The sequence below is a fragment of the Mizuhopecten yessoensis genome, unplaced genomic scaffold (genome assembly GCF_002113885.1).
Source record: "Mizuhopecten yessoensis strain PY_sf001 unplaced genomic scaffold, ASM211388v2 scaffold8111, whole genome shotgun sequence".
NCBI classification, from domain to species: Eukaryota; Metazoa; Mollusca; class Bivalvia; order Pectinida; family Pectinidae; genus Mizuhopecten; species Mizuhopecten yessoensis.
The window spans coordinates 34,124-57,037 of NW_018407384.1; the positions used below are offsets into that span (position 1 = coordinate 34,124).

The 22,914-nt window shown below is 34.6% G+C and overlaps 1 protein-coding gene across 4 annotated transcripts in view; it reads right to left on the bottom strand.

Moving 5' to 3' along the window:
• Positions 1 to 1,845: 1,845 nt before the first annotated feature.
• LOC110454905 (myosin-11-like) overlaps positions 1,846 to 22,914 on the bottom strand; it is a 33,248-nt gene continuing 12,179 nt past the window's right edge. For 3 of the 4 annotated variants that reach the window (XM_021504695.1, XM_021504694.1, XM_021504693.1), the window contains 13 exons: positions 20,720 to 20,854; positions 20,063 to 20,167; positions 15,671 to 15,871; positions 13,815 to 13,982; positions 12,460 to 12,681; positions 12,106 to 12,270; positions 10,578 to 10,799; positions 8,731 to 8,952; positions 8,376 to 8,543; positions 4,596 to 6,032; positions 4,189 to 4,263; positions 3,542 to 3,766; positions 1,846 to 2,266 (listed from right to left, as the gene is read on the bottom strand). In XM_021504695.1, coding sequence (XP_021360370.1) covers positions 2,055 to 2,266; positions 3,542 to 3,766; positions 4,189 to 4,263; positions 4,596 to 6,032; positions 8,376 to 8,543; positions 8,731 to 8,952; positions 10,578 to 10,799; positions 12,106 to 12,270; positions 12,460 to 12,681; positions 13,815 to 13,982; positions 15,671 to 15,871; positions 20,063 to 20,167; positions 20,720 to 20,854 — 3,557 coding nt within the window. In that variant the 3' untranslated portion in view covers positions 1,846 to 2,054. The remainder of the gene's footprint in view (positions 2,267 to 3,541; positions 3,767 to 4,188; positions 4,264 to 4,595; positions 6,033 to 8,375; positions 8,544 to 8,730; positions 8,953 to 10,577; positions 10,800 to 12,105; positions 12,271 to 12,459; positions 12,682 to 13,814; positions 13,983 to 15,670; positions 15,872 to 20,062; positions 20,168 to 20,719; positions 20,855 to 22,914) is intronic. The other variant, XM_021504696.1, reaches the window with a different exon arrangement.

The window sequence follows — 22,914 nt, forward strand, 5'->3', positions numbered from 1 at the left end:
AACAATGTTAAGTAAATCTTGTGAAACTAAGAAGTAGTCTAACCGACTTTGTTTAATTGGGTTTTTCCTTCGCCATGTGTACATTTTTTTCTCAGGATTTTGGATTCTCCAAACGTCAAATAATTCAAATTCTTCCATATTCTTATCAATTAGTTCTCTGGCTAGTCTATGACTCTCATGCATAATATTATGTGTATCTTTTTCCATATCCTGTACCAAATTCCAGTCCCCTCCCATTATTTTAGTATTTGAAATCAATCTGATTCTTCTATATATAATTTCAAAGAAATTTGGCTAATCATCATTCGGCCCATATAAATTTATTAATGTTACCCTGGTTCCATTAAGTGAAACATCTAATATAATGTATCTTCCATCTGAGTCTATAATTTTACTATGTATCTCAATATATGTTTCATATCCAAAACAAATTGCTACTCCTGCACTTGATGTACTTCCATGACTAAAAATACCTTTACCACCCCATTCATCTTCCCACTAGGTTTCAATTTCTCCACAACTATGCGTTTCCTGCAAAAACACAACTGATTTTTTCTTTGCTTTTATCCAATTAAACAGATCAACTCTTTTTCTTTTACATGAACACAACCCCCTGACATTCAAAGACAATATCTCAAAATTAGCCATGATCACTTCTCCAGAAATTACCAAAGCACACCCTTAGGTGATCCTGTACTTGACCCCATTTCTTATCAGTTATGGTATTTAAGTAAATAACCTCCCACACAGACAAATGACACATAAAACTCAACAACAACAACACAAAACATATAGAAGCATAATACCCTTGCAACTAACATAACTGGTTCTATGTGACAATCACTGCCTATACAAACCACCTGTTGACGGGTGTACACAACAGATAAACCACTAACAACCCGATTATATGTGACAATCACTGCCTACACAAACCACCTGTTGACTGGTGTACACAACAGATAAACAACTAACAACCCGATTATATGTGACAATCAATGCCTATACAAACCACCTGTTAAACCCTGCGTCTGTCGGTTATAGTGAGAAGTGCTGGAAGGAGGTGTCTTTGGGACTATACCTATTATTATCTCCTCCGCCAAAGAAAAATACCATCCCATGCTTATCACACACAATGTTAGTTAGCCATGCATATATTGTTTGTTAAAAATAATAATGATAATATACAACACTTATATAGCGCCCTATATAATGTGTAAAATTACTCTAAAGCGCTTTACAACATATGGATAAAAGTAATAGTTATAATTGTGGAACAAAAACAAAGGCTTAAAATCACTTTTATACATTTAGGCAATCGATGTGCACAAAAATCAAGACACTTGACTGATATAACTTAAATGTACAAATGGCAAAATATGATTGATAGTACACTCTATTCGCGGGTAACATCGGTTTACACACATATCATTTGTGACGAATTTCTTATTTAAAGTGAGATTTTTAAGTGTAAAGCATAAAGCATAAGCATAAAACAGAATGTAAAATATTTGGCATTTCTACAATAAAAAAAAAACCACTGCTAAGCAAATTCCAAACCATAAAAAGTTTGCATAGCCATAAAACCTCTAGCTGACTGATTATTTGCTTATAACACTAAACGCAACAAAGGCTCCAGCAATATCACATATCCACACAGAGGAACAACTGTTTGTATGTTAAACATTGACTGCATTTGATATGTTTCATATTTTAAATCAAACGTGTTTAACACAAGTATGATGAATACTTTCATTTGACACAAAACAACTCATGTAAAACGAAAAAATATTTTATAAGCTCATAAAGAGAGATTCCAAAAATTTAAAAATAAGAGCTACAATATTTCATTAAACTCGAATGGAGTGTGGACGAATGTACGCGGTTTTTAACAGCATGCTCCACTAAAGCTGTTTCGTTAGAAATCTTAAATTTAGATGGAAAAGCAAAAAGGAAGAGAGAAAAATACTTAACTATTAACTTATTCTTTTAAGTCAATTTTTGACGTCATCAGTGTCCCTGTTTTACGTCTTTGGTTTTCCTTACAAAATATGTCGTTAGCGTTTCATCAGAATCGTTGCCAACTTGTCAATGGTTGTGGTGTTCAGGTCACAATCATACAGCCCGCTGTCACTGCTAAAGACCATGTCCAGGATAGCACCAAGCTTTCTGAATTCCTTCCCCTTTACACGAAGACTCGCAGGTGTCAGATACGAAAAGTTCTCTTTACTTGTATGGTGAAGCACCACCACCATGACATCACTGCCAACTGATGAAAATATAATATATTTCAGAAACAGATATAAGATCCAAATTCATTTTTCTTTAATATGCGTTTCAAAAGCTTCTGGAGACTTAAAGTGATAAATCCATTTACAATCCCATAATTATCATATATAATAAATAAGCATTTAATATGCCTTTTTATCGCACTATCAAGAAGTTTTGCGAATGTTACGAAACACCCCTTTCTAGATTATTTTTGAGCGCATATAATATGCCATCTTCACTAAAATTATAATGTCTCATCAGTGACGTCAGATAATCATGACGTCTCTAACATCCTTTTCTGATCAATTATGACGTAGCAACAGGTCGTATTTCAGGGATTCAAAAACAAAGCAAATGACATTGGTAATCATATGATAAATTTATAATTGCAAAACTACTGCCACGGTTTACATCAAATACTAGTTAAATTTTCTATTGTATTGTACTTAAAATTGTATATGCGTTCTTTTTGTAGTCAATAATACATGCTATGTAAATGCTGAATATCAACCATGTAGGCCTTAAGAATACGGAGGAGAGGAGATTAAAGTGTATTTGTTTTGAAAATTTGAATTTTGGCTGGAAAATGAACATTTTTCAAAGTTGCATATCTTCGTCATTTTTGATGCTATGACCTTGAAGCTTTCAACATGCCATCCTTAGATCGTGTTCTTTTAGTTGTGAAAAAAATACTATTTTTTAGATTTTCATTTTTGACCAATATTTGACCCCATAGCGAGGCCTTGAACTTGACATTTTCCTCTGATAACATGTCATGGGGAACGGTAAGCCCCGACCAAGTGTACATGCAGTGCAACAATTGATTTTAAAGTTATGGTCGTTCGAAAAACGTTAAATCTCTATTTATAGATCTGTGACCTTGACCTTTAAATTTATTATCTTGATTTTTGTTCGGGTGTCACGCGATCGTTGTCATTTATCATGTGCTGAAATATGAACATAACATCTTTGTTCGTTATTGCGATAAACTTCTCTGGAAATAAGAAGAAGAAGAAGATTAATAATAATAATAAGAAGAATAAAAAACATAACAATAACAATAGGGATTTCCATCCAAAATGGAAATCCATTATAAAGGTAATCTTATACCTGGAGAATATTCTTTTTTAACATATTTTTCTCCCCTCTGTGCCTCTCTTAACATACGTACTATTATTTACCTGGATCTTATTGTGTGACCAGATGTAACCTTATTGTGCTGAATGGCAGCTATGTCTACATCGTATCATATACCCCAGTAGTATAGTGTTACCTTCAATTCCTGCTAGTGCGTCTTGTATATTTGTTCCAACACTTGATATGTTCAAACATAGCACGACCATTGGACCTTTCGAGGTTTCTGATGCTTTCTGATAAAGTTTAATGGTCAGGTCGAATTTTGTTGTGTCTATCATCTGCTCTAAACCTTTCGTCAGTTCTCTTGTAACCATATCCACCATTGTCTTTCCTATGGAACTGCCGTATCTCACTCCCAAAACTGTGACAGAAGGATAAAGAGATCACTTATGGTCGATACATCAAGAACATAACAGAAAGTTAAGCATGTATCTTAAGAAAACAAAGAGCAGGCATATACACCGCTGATTTGAGGCATACAATATGTGTCGTACTAGGCCTAATGTTTTAATACGGCTACTGGTCCTATGCTTTATAAACACATGTTTTCATAACCCTTAGAGTCATTTGCACTCTAGAAGTACATTTTTATATCATGCAAATGTATGAAAAGGCACAAAGAAAATTAAGAAAAAAAACGTTTGCGAGAGAACATTACAGAAACAAAAGAAAAAAGAAAAGAAAAAAATAGACATCATTAAACCAATAAAACACTGGAAGCAACAGCAGGCGTTTTGGAATCGTATACATATGGTATGATGTTCGTAAGTGTAATGAACTCACCGATAGATTTCTTTTTTGGTGTCTTTAATTCTAAAATCTCCATTTTCATTTGGTGGTTTTCCTCCTCCTTTAAACCTATGGATACAGAACATATGTAATATTTATTGCAATAAGTATGTTATAATTTAGTTATGACTCTTAATTAATCTTAATTGATTCAAATATTGGTACAGGTTGTCAGAGGTCTTAAACGTTACTCATGCTCTGATCAAACGTGTTCTCCTATTTGTTAGAGGAGATGAAAACAACTTATGTCTAAACTTTGATCAGGTTCCTATGATGAATACCTGTTGTTAAAATAAGAGCAGCACTTTGTTAAAATATCACTTTTGCAGAAGGCGTTCACCAAAGTACTGATATTTTTTCACACCAATATATATAAGAATCAGATTATGTTTTATACTTACGATTTTCATGTTGCAAATCCCTGAGTTCTGTTAGCTTTAGCTCATAGTTCGTTTCCATTGATATTTTCTCTTCTTCGAGTGTCCCCAGATTATTGGCCAAACTTTCCTTTTCTCCCGCAAGCGTCCCAAAATCCATAGTCAGTCGGTTTTTTTCTGTTTCCAGTATCGTTATATTTCTTGCCATGCTTCCTTTCTCTCTTTCAAGAGCCATTACTCTGTTTGTGAGGTGTTTCTTGTCTTTCTCAAGCGTATTTACATTCCTTGATAACAGTTCCTTATTTTCTTCATATTCCTTTAGATCCTTTGTCAGCTGTTCCTTTTCTGCTTCTAGTGTCGTTATATTTCTTGTCACGTTTTCTTTTTCTCTTTTAAGTGCCGTTACTCCGTTTATGAGCTCTTTCTTTTCCTCTTCAAGCGTCTTAACATTCTTTGATAACAGTTCCTTGGTTTCTTCATGTTTTCTAAGATCCGTTGTCAGTTGTTCCTGTTCTGTTTCTAGTGTCCTTATATTTTTTGCCATGCTTTCTTTCTCTCTCTCAAGAACAACTACTCTGTCTGTGAGTTGTTTCTTGTCTTTCTCAAGCGTCTTTACATTCTTTGATAACAGTTCCTTTGTTTCTTCGTGTTTTCTAAGATCCGTTGTCAGTTGTTCCTGTTCTGTTTCTAGTGTCCTTATATTTCTTGCCATGCTTGCTTTCTCTCTCTCAAGAGCAACTAATCTGTCTGTGAGTTGTTTCCTGTCTTTCTCAAGCGTCTTTACATTCTTTGGTAACAGTTCCTTGGTTTCTTCATGTTTTCTAAGATCCGTTGTCAGTTGTTCCTGTTCTGTTTCTAGTGTCCTTATATTTCTTGCCATGCTTTCTTTCTCTCTCTCAAGAGCAACTACTCTGTCTGTGAATTCTTTCTTGTCTTTCTTAAGCGTCTTTACATTCCTTGATAACAGTTCTGTGGTTTCTTCATGTTTTCTCAAATCCATTGTCAGTTGTTCCTTTTCTCTTTCTAGTGTTGTTATATTTCTTTTCGTGTTCTCTTTTTCTTTTTTAAGTAACGTTTCTCCGTTTGTAAGTTGATGTTTTTCGTCCTCAAGCGTCTTAACATTCTTTGATAACTGTTCATTTTTTTCCTTCTGTTTCCTAAGATCTGTTGTCAGTTGTTCTCTTTCTGCGTTTAGTTCCGTCAAATTCATCGTTAAACGATTAGGATCATCTATGTTTCTTGTCATGTTGCCCTTTTCTTTTTCAAGGGTTGTTACTTTTTTTGTGAGTTCAGCATTTTTTTCCTCAAGCAGCCGTACATTCTTTGTCAAACGATCATTATCTTCCCCGTGTTTCCTAATTTCTGTTTTGAGTTGTTCCTTTTCTCTCTCCAACTTCTTCAAATCCTTTGCATGATCTTTGCTTTGAGTTTCCAGGGATTGTATAAGGTTATCTTTTGTACCTTTCAAGAAAACAAAAAATCGTATAATAAGGTTCATCAACAATATTTCCATCTCGTCACATTTCGTTGTTTTTATATAATTGAACAGCAAGCTTTTCATACTCGGGTTGACATGATAGCAGTAAAATCATTAATATGTTAATGAGATGAGTAATATAATCTGAATATATGAAAAGGTATGCTTGTGTGATTCATTATAAAAGAGGAAGTATCACATGTATTTTAATGTACACTTTTATTTACCTTTATTCATTGATGTAAATGAGAATAATTATAGTATAGACTATTATCAAAGGGATGCCTGTTTATATCAACTTGTGACATTATACAATGATCCTGACATCAAAGTCAAGAGTGTCCCTTGTCCTAACCCTATCGTTATGTTGCAAAATCAATGAATAAATGATAGAATAAAGCCATGTAGCATCCTCACAGTTATAAGCATTCATTTAATAAAACGAAATTTGTATTAATAATCAGAATGATTTTGGAACATCAACATACACTGTATCTCCAATGTTAGATTAATACACAGAATACCCCAAACAGAGTACTTCTAATTACTTTAGTGTACATTTATTTATATTAACAATTTTAAAGTCATTCATTTATAACCCCTACAGTAAGGAAAATAAATGTATAATGTTTCCCTTGATTTAAGTTGCTAACTTTGGTGTGACTTAAGGGAGGAGTTTGTTCAACTTTGAATTAAAAAATTACAGTTTGATTGGTCTTTGGTGAGAATGTTTCAGACATATATATATTTTTCTGGAAAATTTCTGAAGACAGAAGTAACAAAGATTAGTGAAAAAAAAAGGAATACCAAAGTGTTCAGAATATTATAATTCTAACTCAAAAACGATTACATTAGGGCTAAGAAAAGATTTAAAAGAACAAGACCGGGTGTTCAGGAAGAGTAAGTGTCTCTGCTTCATCGATGACACCCGCCATGAAAACCAAGGTCTAATCGAGGCAATGCCACGTCCTTACATACTGAACTCGGGCAGTAAAAGCAAAAAACACAAAGCGCACTATTGAACATAATCAAAAGCAGAGACCTTCATATCACACGAAGAAATTTCCCTAGCGAAATAACGAAGACAATCATAAATCTTGTCCATAGTATTTCATCAACCTGTATCATTGGAAACCCTAGTTTATCCGTCAGCAGTCGACATCTATCACGTAAGTCATGATATTCAGAGCTATATTTGGAACACCGAATCAAATGCGACATGTAAACATCAAAGGTACGGGATGTAAGGAGGTTACATCCAAGAAAATGAAAGCTATCATCAGAAGAGACCAAATACATTTCTTTAGCTTGGTATGTGGTATGGTAGTGTACAGAGTCGAAAAGTCAGAAGTTTTTATAGAAGAAACTTTTTGAGCATCCGTTCAAGATTGATCAACGCATCTTATGAATTATTCAGCACCCTAATACCATTTATTCCACTTCTTTAGTAACAGGGTCTCAATATGAAAGTAACCCTGATTCAATAGTACTAAAATTGACGTCCACAAGTATAGGTAAAATGGAGCCGTGCTGCACGTGTGTGTAATCAGCAGATCATGGAAAGAACGGATTTAATGCAATCTAACAATGTCTTAAACATAGAAGTTCAGCAAAATCAAATCGACAACGTACACAATGTAGATATGCATACTCTATCCTCTAATCATCGTCCTCTAATTTAAGTAATTACCTATTAGAAACGCCTCCTCAAATAGTTATGTACAGTTCAGTATGAATATTTCCGAAAACAATATTACGATCACGGAAAGGTAATTTTGCATTGTAATCACAACTGTTGAAACGAAACGTATAAATAATGCTAGTTATAATAATTCGAGGTTTTTATATACCGCTTTATCACAGCCTAGTTCGTAGGTCGTCTCAAAGCCGTTCACACATTATTATCCGTGGTTACGGGAACTTTGCAACCAGCAAATACCTTTCTAAATTCTCTAGGGAGCATCCGGTGCTGCCATTTCGGCGCTCACAGCTAGCATTCTACAATTTTAGCACTGCTCAACCACGTACTCATTTACAGCTGAGATGACTGGAACAAGTGGAGTAAGCACAGTGCCGTGATGTGAGTCGAACCCGTTACCCTTCGGTCCAAAAACAAAACTATAAGAGCTATAGTTATAAACGGAATATGTTACAAACAAGGATGCTACCTAATGATTCTATATTTAACGGGTTGACAGTAACTTTGATCTGTTACTAGTGAATATCTAAATAATGTAGTGTTAATCTTTTATAAGGAATTATTGCTCTCGTCCGATGAAAAGTGCAATAATGAAAAAAGGACATTAAAGGATGTTGACACATCTTACCAATCGTGCTCTGTAACTCTCTGCTTTCCGATACAAGCTTTACACGTAGATTTTCGAGATCAGTGATATTGTTCTGGGATGTCTTCCTCTCTTCCTTGAGAGTACGTATTTTTTCTTTCAGCCTGTCATTGTCACTTTTCAATGAAAGTACCTCGTCATCTTTTGAACCTGTTGATATGAAATATTTTTATATTACTCATTGATGACCTCATGTATTATTTGGAGTCCTATTAAATACAAAAAGATTGTAATAATTAAAATACTTCCCATTGAATTATTCTCATTTTCCTGTAAAAGACTGGATTATAAACTGTCAGCATCATGGAGATAGATAAGCAATATGATAAAATCTTACTGATTTGCCTCTGCAAGACTGAATTTGTCGATGATAACACTGAGTTATTATGTCGAATGTCTGTCATCTGTTGCTCATGGTCCGTCTTCATCTTTGCTTTCTCTCCCTCAGCAGCACTCAAGCGCATTCCTAGTTGTTCATTATTATCCGTGACTGTTTTCATATCCCTCGTCACAATTTCCTTATCGGATTTCAGTGAGTTGAGTTCAGATTCTTGTGCATCTGTTTAACATATCCATGTCACAATGAGTATTTGAATTTTCCCGTCACGTGTTAATACTTATTGAACTTTTAACTGGGTTCGGGGTTTTACAATGCTATGTTTATTTAATGATCATCTTACTTGTTAAACATAATTGGACGCGTCTTAATCAATGCTACATTACTATATGGAGAGGGCTTGCGTTATTTATGTAAATACAATATGTTGAAAGGAAATACAGTTATTCGAATACAAACACTATAGAAACATGATCAAATAGTTAATTGGATTTTTCACAAAAAATCAGTTGCATTATTGATTTTAGAATAACATTGTTTTAAGGGATCATTCTTTTTTTGCCAAATTTAAGACAGTTGATTGATCATTTACAAATACTAGTTTACAAATAAAACATAGCTGTAATGAAAATTCAACAACTTTGCATTCATTTCATTTACTCTTTCGGCTGTGTATTAAATAACAGCGATTTAGTCTGTCTTACTCAATAAAAAGGAAATGAGATGTAGATAGTCAATATGGCATTTCCATTGCTTCCTTAATCGAAAAGGATTTTTTTTTTTTTTTTTTTTTATATGTAAGAAAATATTTGTTTGATCCAAAAAGGAATAAAAATTAGATAATATTTCAACAAAAAAATGAAATAATCAAGCAATAGCTCAAAGAAAATGAAATAATAAGAAATAGTTGTAATTAAATCACAAAGTATAAAACATTCTTCGTCTATAAAGTTCTAACACTTTTACTACAAGCTGTCAATTATGTATATATTTCAACTGTTGTGATGAATGATTTTGTAAAAAAAAATTATCTCGCAACTATATATTTTTTTAGCTTTTTGCATTGAACTATTTTGTGTGTTCCGCGATCATTAAGATATTTAGCCTATTGTAATGATTTATTCTGTATTCTTAATCCCACGATTATGTAGGTATTTTGCTTATTGTGATTAATGAATTTGGATATCGTTTCGACCACAATGTAAATATACCAGCAAAAGGGAACTGATGTCGATTGCAAACTATAGATTGCATAGTTAAATGAATTACACCCTTTTAAAGTTTGAATATCCTTTACAAATAACCAAACCTTCGCTAATTCGTCTGTATAGAGACAACATATAATAATGTTTTCATATAACATACCGATTGTTTATCTAAACGATCGCTTCAAACAAATTCCATCATTTACATTTATGAAAGTACATTATGACCCGTTGCAAATATGTATAGTATGATCGAACATTTATAATAATACCTTAAATATATATGTTATGTATAACCGAATCAACAACAAACATAATGTTAATATACACAAGTAAGAGGCATACCCTCACGTCTAATCATCTTCATAATCAAGTAATCATCCTTTAAGAACGTTTCTACAGATTTTTATATATAACAGTAAACAAATAATGGAAAATTTATTTACGATCACGGAACATAATTATAGCGTTATATTTATAACTGTTGAAACCAAAAGGTCAATAAGAGCTTGATAAATATGGATTGGATTTGTTACAATTCGGGTTGTTAACTACACACTTTTATTTCAAAAGGTTGACTGTCAGTTTGATCCGTTTATAGTTGATGTTCAAGTTATGATAAACAACATAATAAGCACTTACTGATTTGTTGCTGTAAGACTGAATTTGTCGATGATATCGTGGTGTTATGTTTTCGAAAGTCTGCCATCTGATGCTCAATGTCCGTCTGCATTTTTTCCCTTTCTCCTTCAAGAGTACTCACACTCTTTCTTAGCTGTTCAATTGTGTCCGTGAGTGTTTTCATAACACTCGTCATATTTTCCCTTTCGGTCTTTAATGAGTTGTGTTCTGATTCTTGTGCATCTGTATAACATATGATGCCAGAAGATTTATTAAATGTGTCACATTACGGTGTTTTTTTCGAATTAATGAGTATCCTTATTGAACTTTTAACAAGGTTGAGAGTTTTATAATAACATCGTTAATTGTATATTTTCATCATTTAAAGCATAGCTTTAAATTGATAATTAAATACTTTCGCGTTCATTTATTTAGTCTTTCCTCTATGTGTTAAAAAACCCAGTGATTTTGCCCGTCATACATAATAAAAAAGAGCGAAAAGATTTGAAAAAGTTTTTCCTATTATTATTTGCATCCTCATTAATTATTAAGGTAAATAGCTTGACATTTTCCGCTGCTCCATTAATCAAATACGAGTTCTGTTTTGGAATTGCAAGAAAAAACATTTGTTTAATCTCAAAGGAAACATTTTTAGAACACATTTCGACAAAAATTAAATTGCGTTTCATTGTAAAACAATATTTCTGTATAAAACAAATGAAATAAGAAATACTTGTAATTGAATTAAAAGTAACAGTACAAAGTTAAATGCAGCCTTCGTCTATACAGTTTTAATACTTTTACAACTGTTATTTATCCAACGATTATGTATTTAGAAAAAAATGTAATTAATTATTTTTAATTATTTTTTATCTCCAGCTCACATTGTAGATAGAGTAGCAGAAGGGAAAAATAAAGATTGCAAGATTTGAAAATTCCTGATTTGCATTTTTGTTTTTTTCTCTCGCTATAGTCTTACTAAATCGTCTGTATAGTGACAAACTATGATGATAGTTTCATTTTACATGTTTTTTCTAAAAGGATCGCCTAAAGGCAAATTCAACAATTAATTTTATTGTGAAGGGAAATCTTAACCCTTTGCAAATATTCATAGTATGAACGAACATTTGAAATAATACCACAAATGTATATGTACGGCAAAATTAAATCGACAACGAACATAGTGGTATTATACAAAAGTAAACGGCATACCCTCAACTCTAATCACCGTCCTCTAGTTCTAGTAATCATCCGTTAGGGCCGCTTACAAATATAATATATACATTATATGTATGTGCAGATCAGTACATATACTTACGAAAAGGGATTAAATATGATGAAACCAAAACTATAAAGATAGGACATTTATAGTACTAGATTGAATATATTACTAATAGCGATGCTATTTACTTATCCTTCATTAAACATGTTGACTGTCAGTTTGATCCATGAACAGTGGGTATGAAGTGGTAATGTTTTATGCATTACTCTTGTTTGAAAAAGGAGCATGACACTTGAAAAGATGTCGGATGAAAATGACACGTCTTACCGATGGCGTTATGCAACTCCTTGTTCTTGGCCTTTAGCTCATTATTAAGACTTTCCAGATCTTTCATATCCTTTTGTGATGACTTCTCACATTTGAGAGTATGCATTTTTGTTCCGAGCCTGTCATTGTCGCGTTTCAATGAAAGCACTTCGTCATCTTTTGAACCTGTCGATCCAAAAATATTTCTATATTACTCATTGATAACTTGATTTGCTTTTGGAGGTCTAGTTATAAATAAATAAATAGTACTAATTCAGTCATCGTCCATTCACATATTCATTTAGCCCTGTAAGAGACAGAATTAGATACTTTCAGCATCATACATATACGATAAGCAATATAATAAGCACTTACTGATTTGTTGCTGTAAGACTGAATTTGTCGACGATAACGTGGTGTTATGTTTTCGAAAGTCTGCCATCTGATGTTCATGGTCCGTCTGCATCTTTGTTTTTTCTTCTTCAAGAGCATTCAAACTCTTCCTTAGTTGTTCATTTGTTTCCGTGAGTGTTTTCATATCTCTCGTTATGTTTTCCTTATCGGTCTTCAGTGAGTTGAGTTTTTCTTTCTGTTCATCTGTATAAGATTTGCATATGCCATAATGCGTATTAGAAGTGTCACGTATGTTTTTACGAATAAAGGATTCAGGATCTAACCATGTTATAAAATGATCAAATGATTAATAAAAAAAACGGACCAGATTTTAAAAGCATCATCATCACTAATGGTATAATTACATCATAATTATAAGCGATAAATTGCGTAATGAGCTGTTCCATGCAAGTCTACAATGGTAGGCATAGCTTTAAAATGATAATTAGATACTATAAGCGTTCATTAACAACTAGTCTTTTTGTCTGTCGTACTTAATAAAAAGGAGCAAAAAGATTTGAAATATCATTTTCTATTATTCCCTTATAACCTTTACTACATACTTTTATTTCTCCCGCGATTACGTTTGTATTTAGCCTATTGTTATGAGTTATTTTATATAACCACCACATTGTAAATAAGCCAGCAATAGGGGAACTCATGGCTATAGCAAAATAAGGATTGCTTAATTAAATAAATCTCAAGATTTCCCTCAACGATTACCATACCTTCACTAAATCGTCTGTATAGTGACAAACTATAGTGATATTTTCAATTTACATGAACATTTTAAAAACGATTGCCTCAATACAAATTCAACAATATTGAATTGATTAAAAGGACATCATAACCCTTTGCATGTATGCATAGTATGAACGTTTATTTATAATAATGCTTCAAATGTATATTTACGGCAAAATCAAATCGACAAGGAACATAATGTTTATATATATAGAAGTATTAGGCATTCTGTCGCCTCTAACCAGTGCCCTTTAATTCAAGTAATAATAATTTAGGCACGATTCTTCAGATATCTATGCATAATTCAGTACAAATATTTAAGAAAAAGATTGACGGTAACGGCACAGATATATTGCGTTATATGTTTAGCTGTTGAAACCAAACTGTAAAAGGGAGCTTTATAGTTATAAATTGAATATATTACAAATCGGGATGTTACCAACTAATCTTTACTTGAAACAGACTGATTGTCAGTTTGATACTTTACGATCGAATGTTGAAATGATGTAGTGTTAATATTTCATTGATATGTATTGCTCATGTTTGACAAAGTGCAATAATAGAAAAGGATATTGAATAATATTGACATGTCTTACCAATCGTCTTATGTAACTCTTTGCTCTTCGACTTTGACTCTTCATTAAAACTTTCCAGACATGTCATATCATTTTGTAATGTTTCCTTTTCTTCTTTGAGAGTTTGCATTTTTGTTTTGAGCCAGTCATTGTCGCGTTGCAATGAAAGTACCTCGCCATCTTTTGAATCTGTTGATACAAGATTATTTTTTAATATTATTCATTGATGACCGTATTTATTTTTGGAGACTCTGTTACAAAGAAATAAATTGTAATACATTAGGTTACTGTCCATTGAATTATTACAATTGTCTCTAAGAGACAGGATATCCAGGACTTTCAGCAGCATAAGACGCTGTAAGACTGAATTTGTCGTCTGCATCTTTGCTTTCTCTTCTTCAAGATCGCTCAAACGCATTTTGTTTTGTTCATTATTTTCTGGGAGTGTTTTTATATCCTTCGTCATATTTTCCTTATCCGTTTTCAGAAATTTGAGTTCTGCTTTCTGTGCTTCTGTATAACATATGCATACCGTAATGTGTATTACAAGTGTCCCACGTTTTTTTAAGAATTAGAAGTTATCCTTATTGGTTTTTTCAACAGGGTTCAGGGTATTACCATACTATGTTATACAATGATCAAATGATTAACAAAAGAAGACCAGTGTTTTACATAGCATCACTAATTTTATGATTACACAATTTTAACCGATCAGTCTGTTTCCAAATTGCCTGATAAGCTATTGAATTCTAGTTCACAAAGAAAAATAAAGCTTTTAATGATTATTATAATTGTTTGCATTTATTTATTTCATCTATCCTCGCTATATTAAAAAACTAATGCTTTTGTCTGTTGCACTTAATAAAAAGGAGCGATGAGATTTTAAATATCATTCAATATTATTATTATCTAAAGCTAATTTTTACGTGTAGAAAAATAGCTGACGCTTCCCGCTGCTCTATCAGTCAAATGCAGGTTGTGGTTGTTTAATATGTAAGAAAATCAATTTGTACAATCTAATAAGAACATTTAGAACGTATTTCTAAAATAAACAAATATTATATTACATAATCAAGTAATGCTATTTTATAAAACAAACGAAATAAGAAATGAAATATAATTAAATTGAAAGTGATATCACAAATTTTAATGCATCCATCATAAATAATATTTTTACACTTTTACTATATACTGTTAAAACCCGCGACTAAGACAAACGTGGCGAACTATTTTTGTATCTCGTCCACATTGTAAATATAGTACCAAAAGGGCAAAATAAAGATTGTATAATTAAATAAATCTCCCGATTTGCATTTTCCCCTCAAAGATTGCCCTTCCCACACTTAATAATCTGCATAGTGAAAAACTATAATGATATATTCATTTAACATAAACATTTAAAGGATCGCCTCAAGGCTAACTTAAGCAAATAAATGTATTGAAATGATATCATAACACTTTGAAAATATGAATAGTATGAACGTACATTTATAATAATGCCTCAAAAGTATATGTACGGCAAAATCAAATCGACAACGAACATAATGCTATATACACAAGTAAGAGGCATACTCTCACCTCAAATCAGGGTCCTCTTATTCAAGTAACCGTCCTTTTAAAACACAAATAGGTCTTAATTTTGTTAGGCAAAAAACAAAACATATTCACCAGTCCGCTGTGTTTTACACAAACATAATATTGTCAATGAGTAATCAAAATGTTATTACTCGATGGTAAAACATTTAACTAAGTTCATGTATATAACATTGTTTGAACTGTTTAGTATAAGAGAGTACATATTTTACTATGTACACTTACAATAATAATGTAAGTGTTTATGATTCTCGCTAGATAACTAAAAAATAGTCAATACATACCGAGCGTTTTCCTGAAGTTTTCTATTTCAGATTTTGCTTTTTTCTTTTTCTCTTGCAGCTTTGTCATTTTCCCTTCCAGTTCTTGCTGCATGCTCAGTTTGTCTTGCTGCATGCTTTCTAGATCATTGATCAGTTTGGCTTTGTCACTTATCAGATTTGCTTTGTCACTTGTCAAGTTTTCTAGCACGTCCTTTGGAAAATCTACAATCAATGACTCTTCATTTATGAAAGGTTCAACAGTAGTTATCAACACTTTTATTGATAGTGTTCTTTTTTCACCTTGAATATCATTTTTCTAGTGTTTTAAATAACTATGCAGAAATGCCAAAGCTTTCCTAAAGCGTTTGTAAATTTTATAGGAGCGATAATTTGTAAATCCATATTATGGAAAACAATTATTCCCCCTTCCTTATCGGGAAGCTTACACAATTTCCGGATCAACTCACAAATATATTTCTTTCAAAAAACTATTAAAAAGCATTTAAAAGACATGTACACGTAATGTCTCAGCTATAAACTAATTATGAAGTTGACCTCTTTTTTCTAGAGTTACATAATTTTGTGTATGTGTAGCTGAAGTATAAAGTATAGCAACACATTACATACACGAAGCAAACATGGCTTTACACACAAAGTTTTACAAAGTTCAAGATGTATATCATCTTACCAAGTCGAAAGTTTTATTGTAAGTTTATTCGTTTTAAGTTGAAATCTTTCAGTTGCATGTCTTTTGTATCAAAAGTGTAAATGAAAATATTTTTTGATTTCATATGTGTTTCATAAGGAAGACGTCGATTACAAGCAGTGGGTTCCTATTTGTTAGATTTTGGTGAGTTGTCGCTTGCATAGTTGAGCACGCCGTGCCGACTTTTTATTAATTCTTTTCGTTTGGCGACTTGATAATACGAGGTATTATGGCCGAGATGGACGATGTCCTCTCGCTGGGACGTAATTCGGACGAGGAGGAGCTCGCCGATAAGGGTGAGTTGCCCGATAGCTCTGGTGAATCCAGTGGCTCAGATAGTGATATGGAGATATTTGGTCACCGCCGCTCCAGGCGGGGTACGACGTCTGGCCCTCGTGGTAGGGGACGTGGAAAACAGGCGAAAGCCGCTCAGTCTGCCCCTCCCGGCCGTCCCAAAAGTAGCCGAGCTGGCGCTGCCAGTGCCAGTAAGAAAAAGTCCGAGGGACTTGAGTTCAATATCCCCCAACAAAACAACAATTGGGGATTGGTAAATTGGAACAAACACTGAGTTCTATTAACAAAAACATGATTAAAATGTCCACTAAGACACCGCCAGGTCGGGCCCGGGTCGACCGGCCTCGTCGTCCAATATGGCGGCGACGAACACAAATGAAAACAATGATGGCCGTTCGCTAAGACCCCTCATTCCCCTCGACCCAGGCGATTTATTCGCGGACCATGAGGAGTATTTAAGTTATGGGTATGGTCCTGGGGAGGAATTATAATTAGCCCAAGATGACGAGGTTTCGGCTCAAGGGAGTGTGTATGAGCCGGGTGACATTTTTCAGGGTCTATGTGACGATGGGGATGATATGGGTGACTGGAACGTGCCTCAAAATGAGGCAGAGGAGATTTTAGGGCCTAATGTATCGGGGTCTCTTGCCAGGTCAGTAAACAAGGCCTGCAGTCACAAGGCAGATTCCGGTAAAATGGATAACATTGTGAAAAAGTACCCCAGACCGGGGTTTGTAACCTCCTGGGTGCCCCCAAGGTTAATAGTGAAATTTGGGCCCAATTACCAAATAGATCCCAAACTGCAGATGTGGCACTGCAAGACGTTCAAAAGATTTTGGCTACTGGGATGGTCCCCCTTTTCAAATTAGCGGAAGAGCTTCTTGTGTCTGAAGCTACATCAGAAAAACAGACTAGATGTAAGGGGTATATTGCTGATTCTGTTGCCTTACTAGGGAGTGCCCTTTTTACCCTTTCTATCAAACGTAGATATGCCCTGCGTCCCAATATCAATAGGAAGTACAAAAGCATTTGTGCCCAAGATATGCCCGTTACAAATTTCTTATTTGGGGATGATCTGCCCAAAAAGATTAAAGACATCAATGAAATATCAAAATTACCTATTTGTAGCGGAGGTGGGAATGCTGGGTATGGTTCAGGTACACAGCCCCAGGGTAGAAGGTATGGCAGCTATGGAAATGGTAATGCCGGGTTCCGGGGGAACTAGGGAAACTACCAGAGGCGGCCCCAGGGGCGTGGAGGCCGCTATTACAGCCAGTACGCCAGGCCAAGACCAAGGTACAGCCCGTATCACAGACAACGAGGCTACAATCAGTCCCATCAACAGAAGGACAAACAGGCCAATCAGTAGACAAGGTGAGTACCTTAGATACGCATCTTAAGGAGTGGGAAGCTCTGACATCAGATCAATGGGTGTTACAAACCGTAGGTTATCAAATTGAATTTGTTTCCGAACCTATCCAGTTTGGTGTTCCAAAGGAAATCCCTTTCTCACATTCAGAGAGAATTTTAGTGGATCAGGAAATACAAGCTTTGGTAAATAAAGGGGCGGTCATTCCTGTTCTCCCATGTAGCGGTCAATTTTTGTCCAATATTTTCACGGTGCCTAAGAAAAATGGTAAACTCAGACCAGTATTTAACATCAAAAACTTAAATGAGTATGTTGAATACAAACATTTGAAGCAAGAAAACCTTAACGTAGTTCTTGATCTCATCCAAAAGGATGATTATTTAACATCCATTGATCTGAAGGGTGCATACCTGAGTGTCCCAATTCATTATGATTACCGTAGATATCTGAGGTTTATGTGGGGAGGTCAGATGTACGAGTGGGTGGTTCTACCCTTCGGACTCTCCTCGGCACCCCGGGTCTTCACCAAGCTTTTGAGACCTGTCAATGCTGAGTTTAGGGCCAGTGGTATTCGATGTGCATATTATATTGACGACTCCCTTCAAATGGACCAGAAATTTGACCATTCTTCAAAAAACACGTCTGTAATGACGGAGCGTCTGACTAAGCTAGGGTACACTGTAAATCGGGAAAAATCAGTATTGTATCCAACGAGACGCTTGGTGTTTTTTGGTTTGATTCTAGATTCTGAGGAATTTAAAGTTTTTCTGACAGAGGAGAAGATAGAAAAATTGGTAAGTCTTGCCCAAATTTGCTTATATAGCTCAGTTTTTTCTGTAAGAGTTCTGGCCTCACTTATTGGAGTCATTGTACACGCGTTTAATGCTGTGTTACCGGGACAATTGCATTACAGGCCCTTGGAGAGGGAAAAGACTAGATCATTAATAGCAAACGAGGACGATTATGATGCTGAGTTAACATTATCTGAATTCAGCAAAATAGAGATAACTTGGTGGATAGATAATGTCCGATTTTGCAATGGTAAACCGATAGGTCAACCTGCCCCATCCATTTGGGTAGGAACAGATGCCTCCCTGTCTGGATGGGGAGCCACTATGATGATAAGGCTACAGGTGGGAGATGGTCAGAAAGAGAAGCTCAATATCACATTAATTATTTAGAGCTTAAGGCAATCTTCCTAGCTCTACAGTCATTTTTCTCTCACCTTTCTTCGGTTCTTATAGGGATTAAAACTGACAACACAACTGCAGTAGCCTATGTAAATGACATGGGAGGCATGTGCTCTGTGAATATGGACAGATTAGCTAGGTCATTGTGGGAATGGGCCTTACAAAGATCCATTTTTCTAGTAGCACAACATATCCCAGGAATAGATAATTCTGTTACTGATGATCTGTCCAGAAACGTTCATGATTCAACTGAGTGGACTTTGAAGCAGGATATTTTTGAACGAATATGCTGCCAGCTGTTCAACCCAGATATTGACTGGTTTGCGTCACGTTTGAATTTTAAAATTAAAAGTTAAATGTAACACTTCAGAAGTAAAACTTGACGGACTTGCAAATACAAATACAGACATTGAAAGACTTTGCCAAGATCTAGACTAGCACTAACATTTAATCACAAGGCTCGTCCACATTTAATAACAAATTCACAATATGATCCAATCGTTTTGATCGCGTTAAACGATAGTACGTTTTTCGGAAGTAACTAACTCTATTTTTGTAAGCGTGTTTGTTGAAAAATTATATACCTGTATTTATTATATTGATTACGAATATCATTAATCGATTGATTATAAACATAGGCTATTAATAAAATCAACAACTGCTAGTGCTATGTCCAAACAGCAAATTTCATACCAAATTTATGAACCCGCATAACTCGCATACGACCCCGTCCACTTAGAGACAACGTGGTTCGACTGTATGACCTAAACTTTGATGTTGCTTTCCTTATGTATGTTAGTAAATATTGCATATGTCTGCACGATTGAAGTTCTGCTCTGATCTTAAATACCTACCGTTTTCGACCATTTTGTCTCTTTCGCTCTGTAGCTGATCTTTTAAGTTTTGTATTTCCTCCTCCTTTTTTTCCAAAGTTTGTTCCAAAGAGTATGTTTTTCCTTCTGTAAATTTACAAGAATGCGTTTAACATTTTTAACGTAAGGTAAAGAATTCTGTTTAGGCGAGCAAGTGTATAAAAATGGATCAACCTAAAAAAATACATATATACTACTATCATATATATAGCAATTAAACGTTTGAAAGGGTTTTCTCTATTAATTTTATGTCCGTTCAACTGAACTAAATCAATAGCAAGTTTACAACCTGACATGAGTGTCTGTTATAAATATAAACTTAATTTATTTTACATTTTTTTTATAAAACATGTTATATCAACCTTTATTAATCACTCCGGATTGCCCGGATGTAAGCGCGTTGGGGGTAGGGGTGTCTTAATGTGGGAGGAAAGCAGAGTACCCAGAGAAAACCTACGTGGGCGCCTTGGTGAAAGGCAAGTGCGTTATACAATGCCACCCAACCACCCGAGTGTCTGTTTTGTGGCATTGTATAGATAAACTGTCAAAAGTGAAACTAGATCCCAGGTCACTGATTTAATCATACGTGAAGATATTCATTACAGGAATACCTTGTTAAAAAGTAAAAGGAATACATACCGGAGATTGTGAGTGTTTCTGTTAGTCTTTGGACATCCTCACGCAAGCTTTTTCGTTCTGTTTGGAATGAGACCACTTCTTTTTGCAATGTTTCATTTTTTGAGGTTAACTGCCGGTTCTTTCTCTCGTTTTTGTCTGTTTTTAAAACGTGCATAGTAAATTTTTTTATTTTCAATTTACTAATATATCAATTAATTTGAAACTAAGTGACTGCTGTTATTATAGTTTCGTCAGGTGTGTCTAAGATCGCTGGTGACCTTCATGCATAACAGGTGCTACACGTTTTTGATAAAAAGCTTATCCTTCCAGAGCAGCTAGTTACGCCTTAATGTGTCAAATGATACACTGTATCTTTATATGCATAAACACCAGGAGATAAATAAGTATAAGTATGTTGATCGAACAGTCTATCAATCATGTAGTTGTAATATACACTATGGGGTTTGTTCATTTGTTTTTGTTTTGTTATCGCAAAAAAAATATTGCCTAAAATAAACCATGAACGACCAAGGATTTTTGAACTTACGGTCTTCTTAATCGAAATTTGAGAATGTGAATATAAACTGTTCATTTGACTTTTTAATTTCTCATTAATTTTTATTGTTCGTCGTCCCGTCATCATATATTTTACTCCTGACAAAGTCGTTTTGTTGTTGTCTATCAAACACAGGAGTGTAAGAAAAAATATAACAAAGTTTAAAGCTTTCATGCTTTGCCTTATTATTGCTAATTTAATTGTTTTTAATTTATAGATGAGAAAAATAGCACGCCAATCAAAGAACAATATGCCCAGGGGGCCTGTATTGCTCACCTGGTTATTTAAGCAAGCTTGGCACAATATTTACATTTGCTCTGTTATGCCAATATGTAACCCCTTCAGGCATGTAGGGTAAGAACTTGGAAGCGTTACTATGGAGACTTTATAATTCATAAAGAATTAAGGTTGTTACTTTTACTAGCACATGCAAATCACAAAGTATATAAACCACTCGAAGGCCTTTACAACTATGAGTAGTATTTGATACTAGCATTTCTGGAACTGCAGAAGTAGATTTTTGAAATTCGTTTCCTTTTTCACCCCAAACCAAGCCCCCTAGGGGGTCAGGGTCACAAAAATTATACCAGCAGACCTTCCTCCCCTAACAAGTATTTCTGTCAAATATGAGCAAACTCCGTTCAAATCATTGGAAGATATGACCTATGATGTATATTTCCTATATAAACTACACTAAATGTCAAACCCTCACCAGGGGCAAACGGGGGGGGGGGGGGATGAAAATCACAATTTTTATAAACCACCCAAACGTTTTTACAGCTATGGGTAGTATTTGATCCTGGCATTTTTGTAACTAGAGAAGAAGATTTTATAAATTTTCCCAAATTTCTCCCCTTTAAGCCCCTAACTCAGCTCCCTAGGGGTCAGACTCATAAATATTATACCAGCAGACCTCCCTCCCCTAACAAGAATTTCTGTCAAATATGAGCAAATTCCGTTCAAAACATTGGAAGGTATGGCCTATTATGTCTATTTCATATATAAACTATACTAAATTTCACCACCTCCTCAGGGGCAAACGGGGGGGCCTGGGAGACATGAAAATCACAAATTGTAGAAACCACCCAAATGCCTTTACAGCTATGGGTAGTATTTGATCCTAGCATTTTTATAACTAAAGAAGAAGATTTTTTAAAATTTCCCGAATTCGGCCCCCCCCCCCCCCCTTTTTAGCCCCTAACTCAGCCCCCTAGGGAGTCAGGCTAATAAAAAAAATATACCAGAAGACCCTCCTCCCATTATAAGTATTTCTCTCAAATATGAACAAATATTTTTTTTAAACAATGGAAGATATGGCCTGTCATGTCTATTTCCTATATAAACTATACTAAATTTCACCCCCTCCTCAGGGGCAAACGGGGACCCTGGGAGACATAAAAATCAAATTTTATAAACTACCCAAATGTCATTGCAGCTATGGGTAGTATTTGAACCTAGCATTTTTATAACTAAAGAATATTTTTTTTGAAATCCCCCCCCCCCCCCACACACACACACACACACACACACACACACTTTTCGGCCCCTAACTTAGGGGTCAGGCTGATAAAAAATGTACCTGCAGACCCTCTCCCCCTACCAAGTATTTCTGTGAAATATGAACATATATAAACTACACTAAACTAAACTCCCCAGGAAC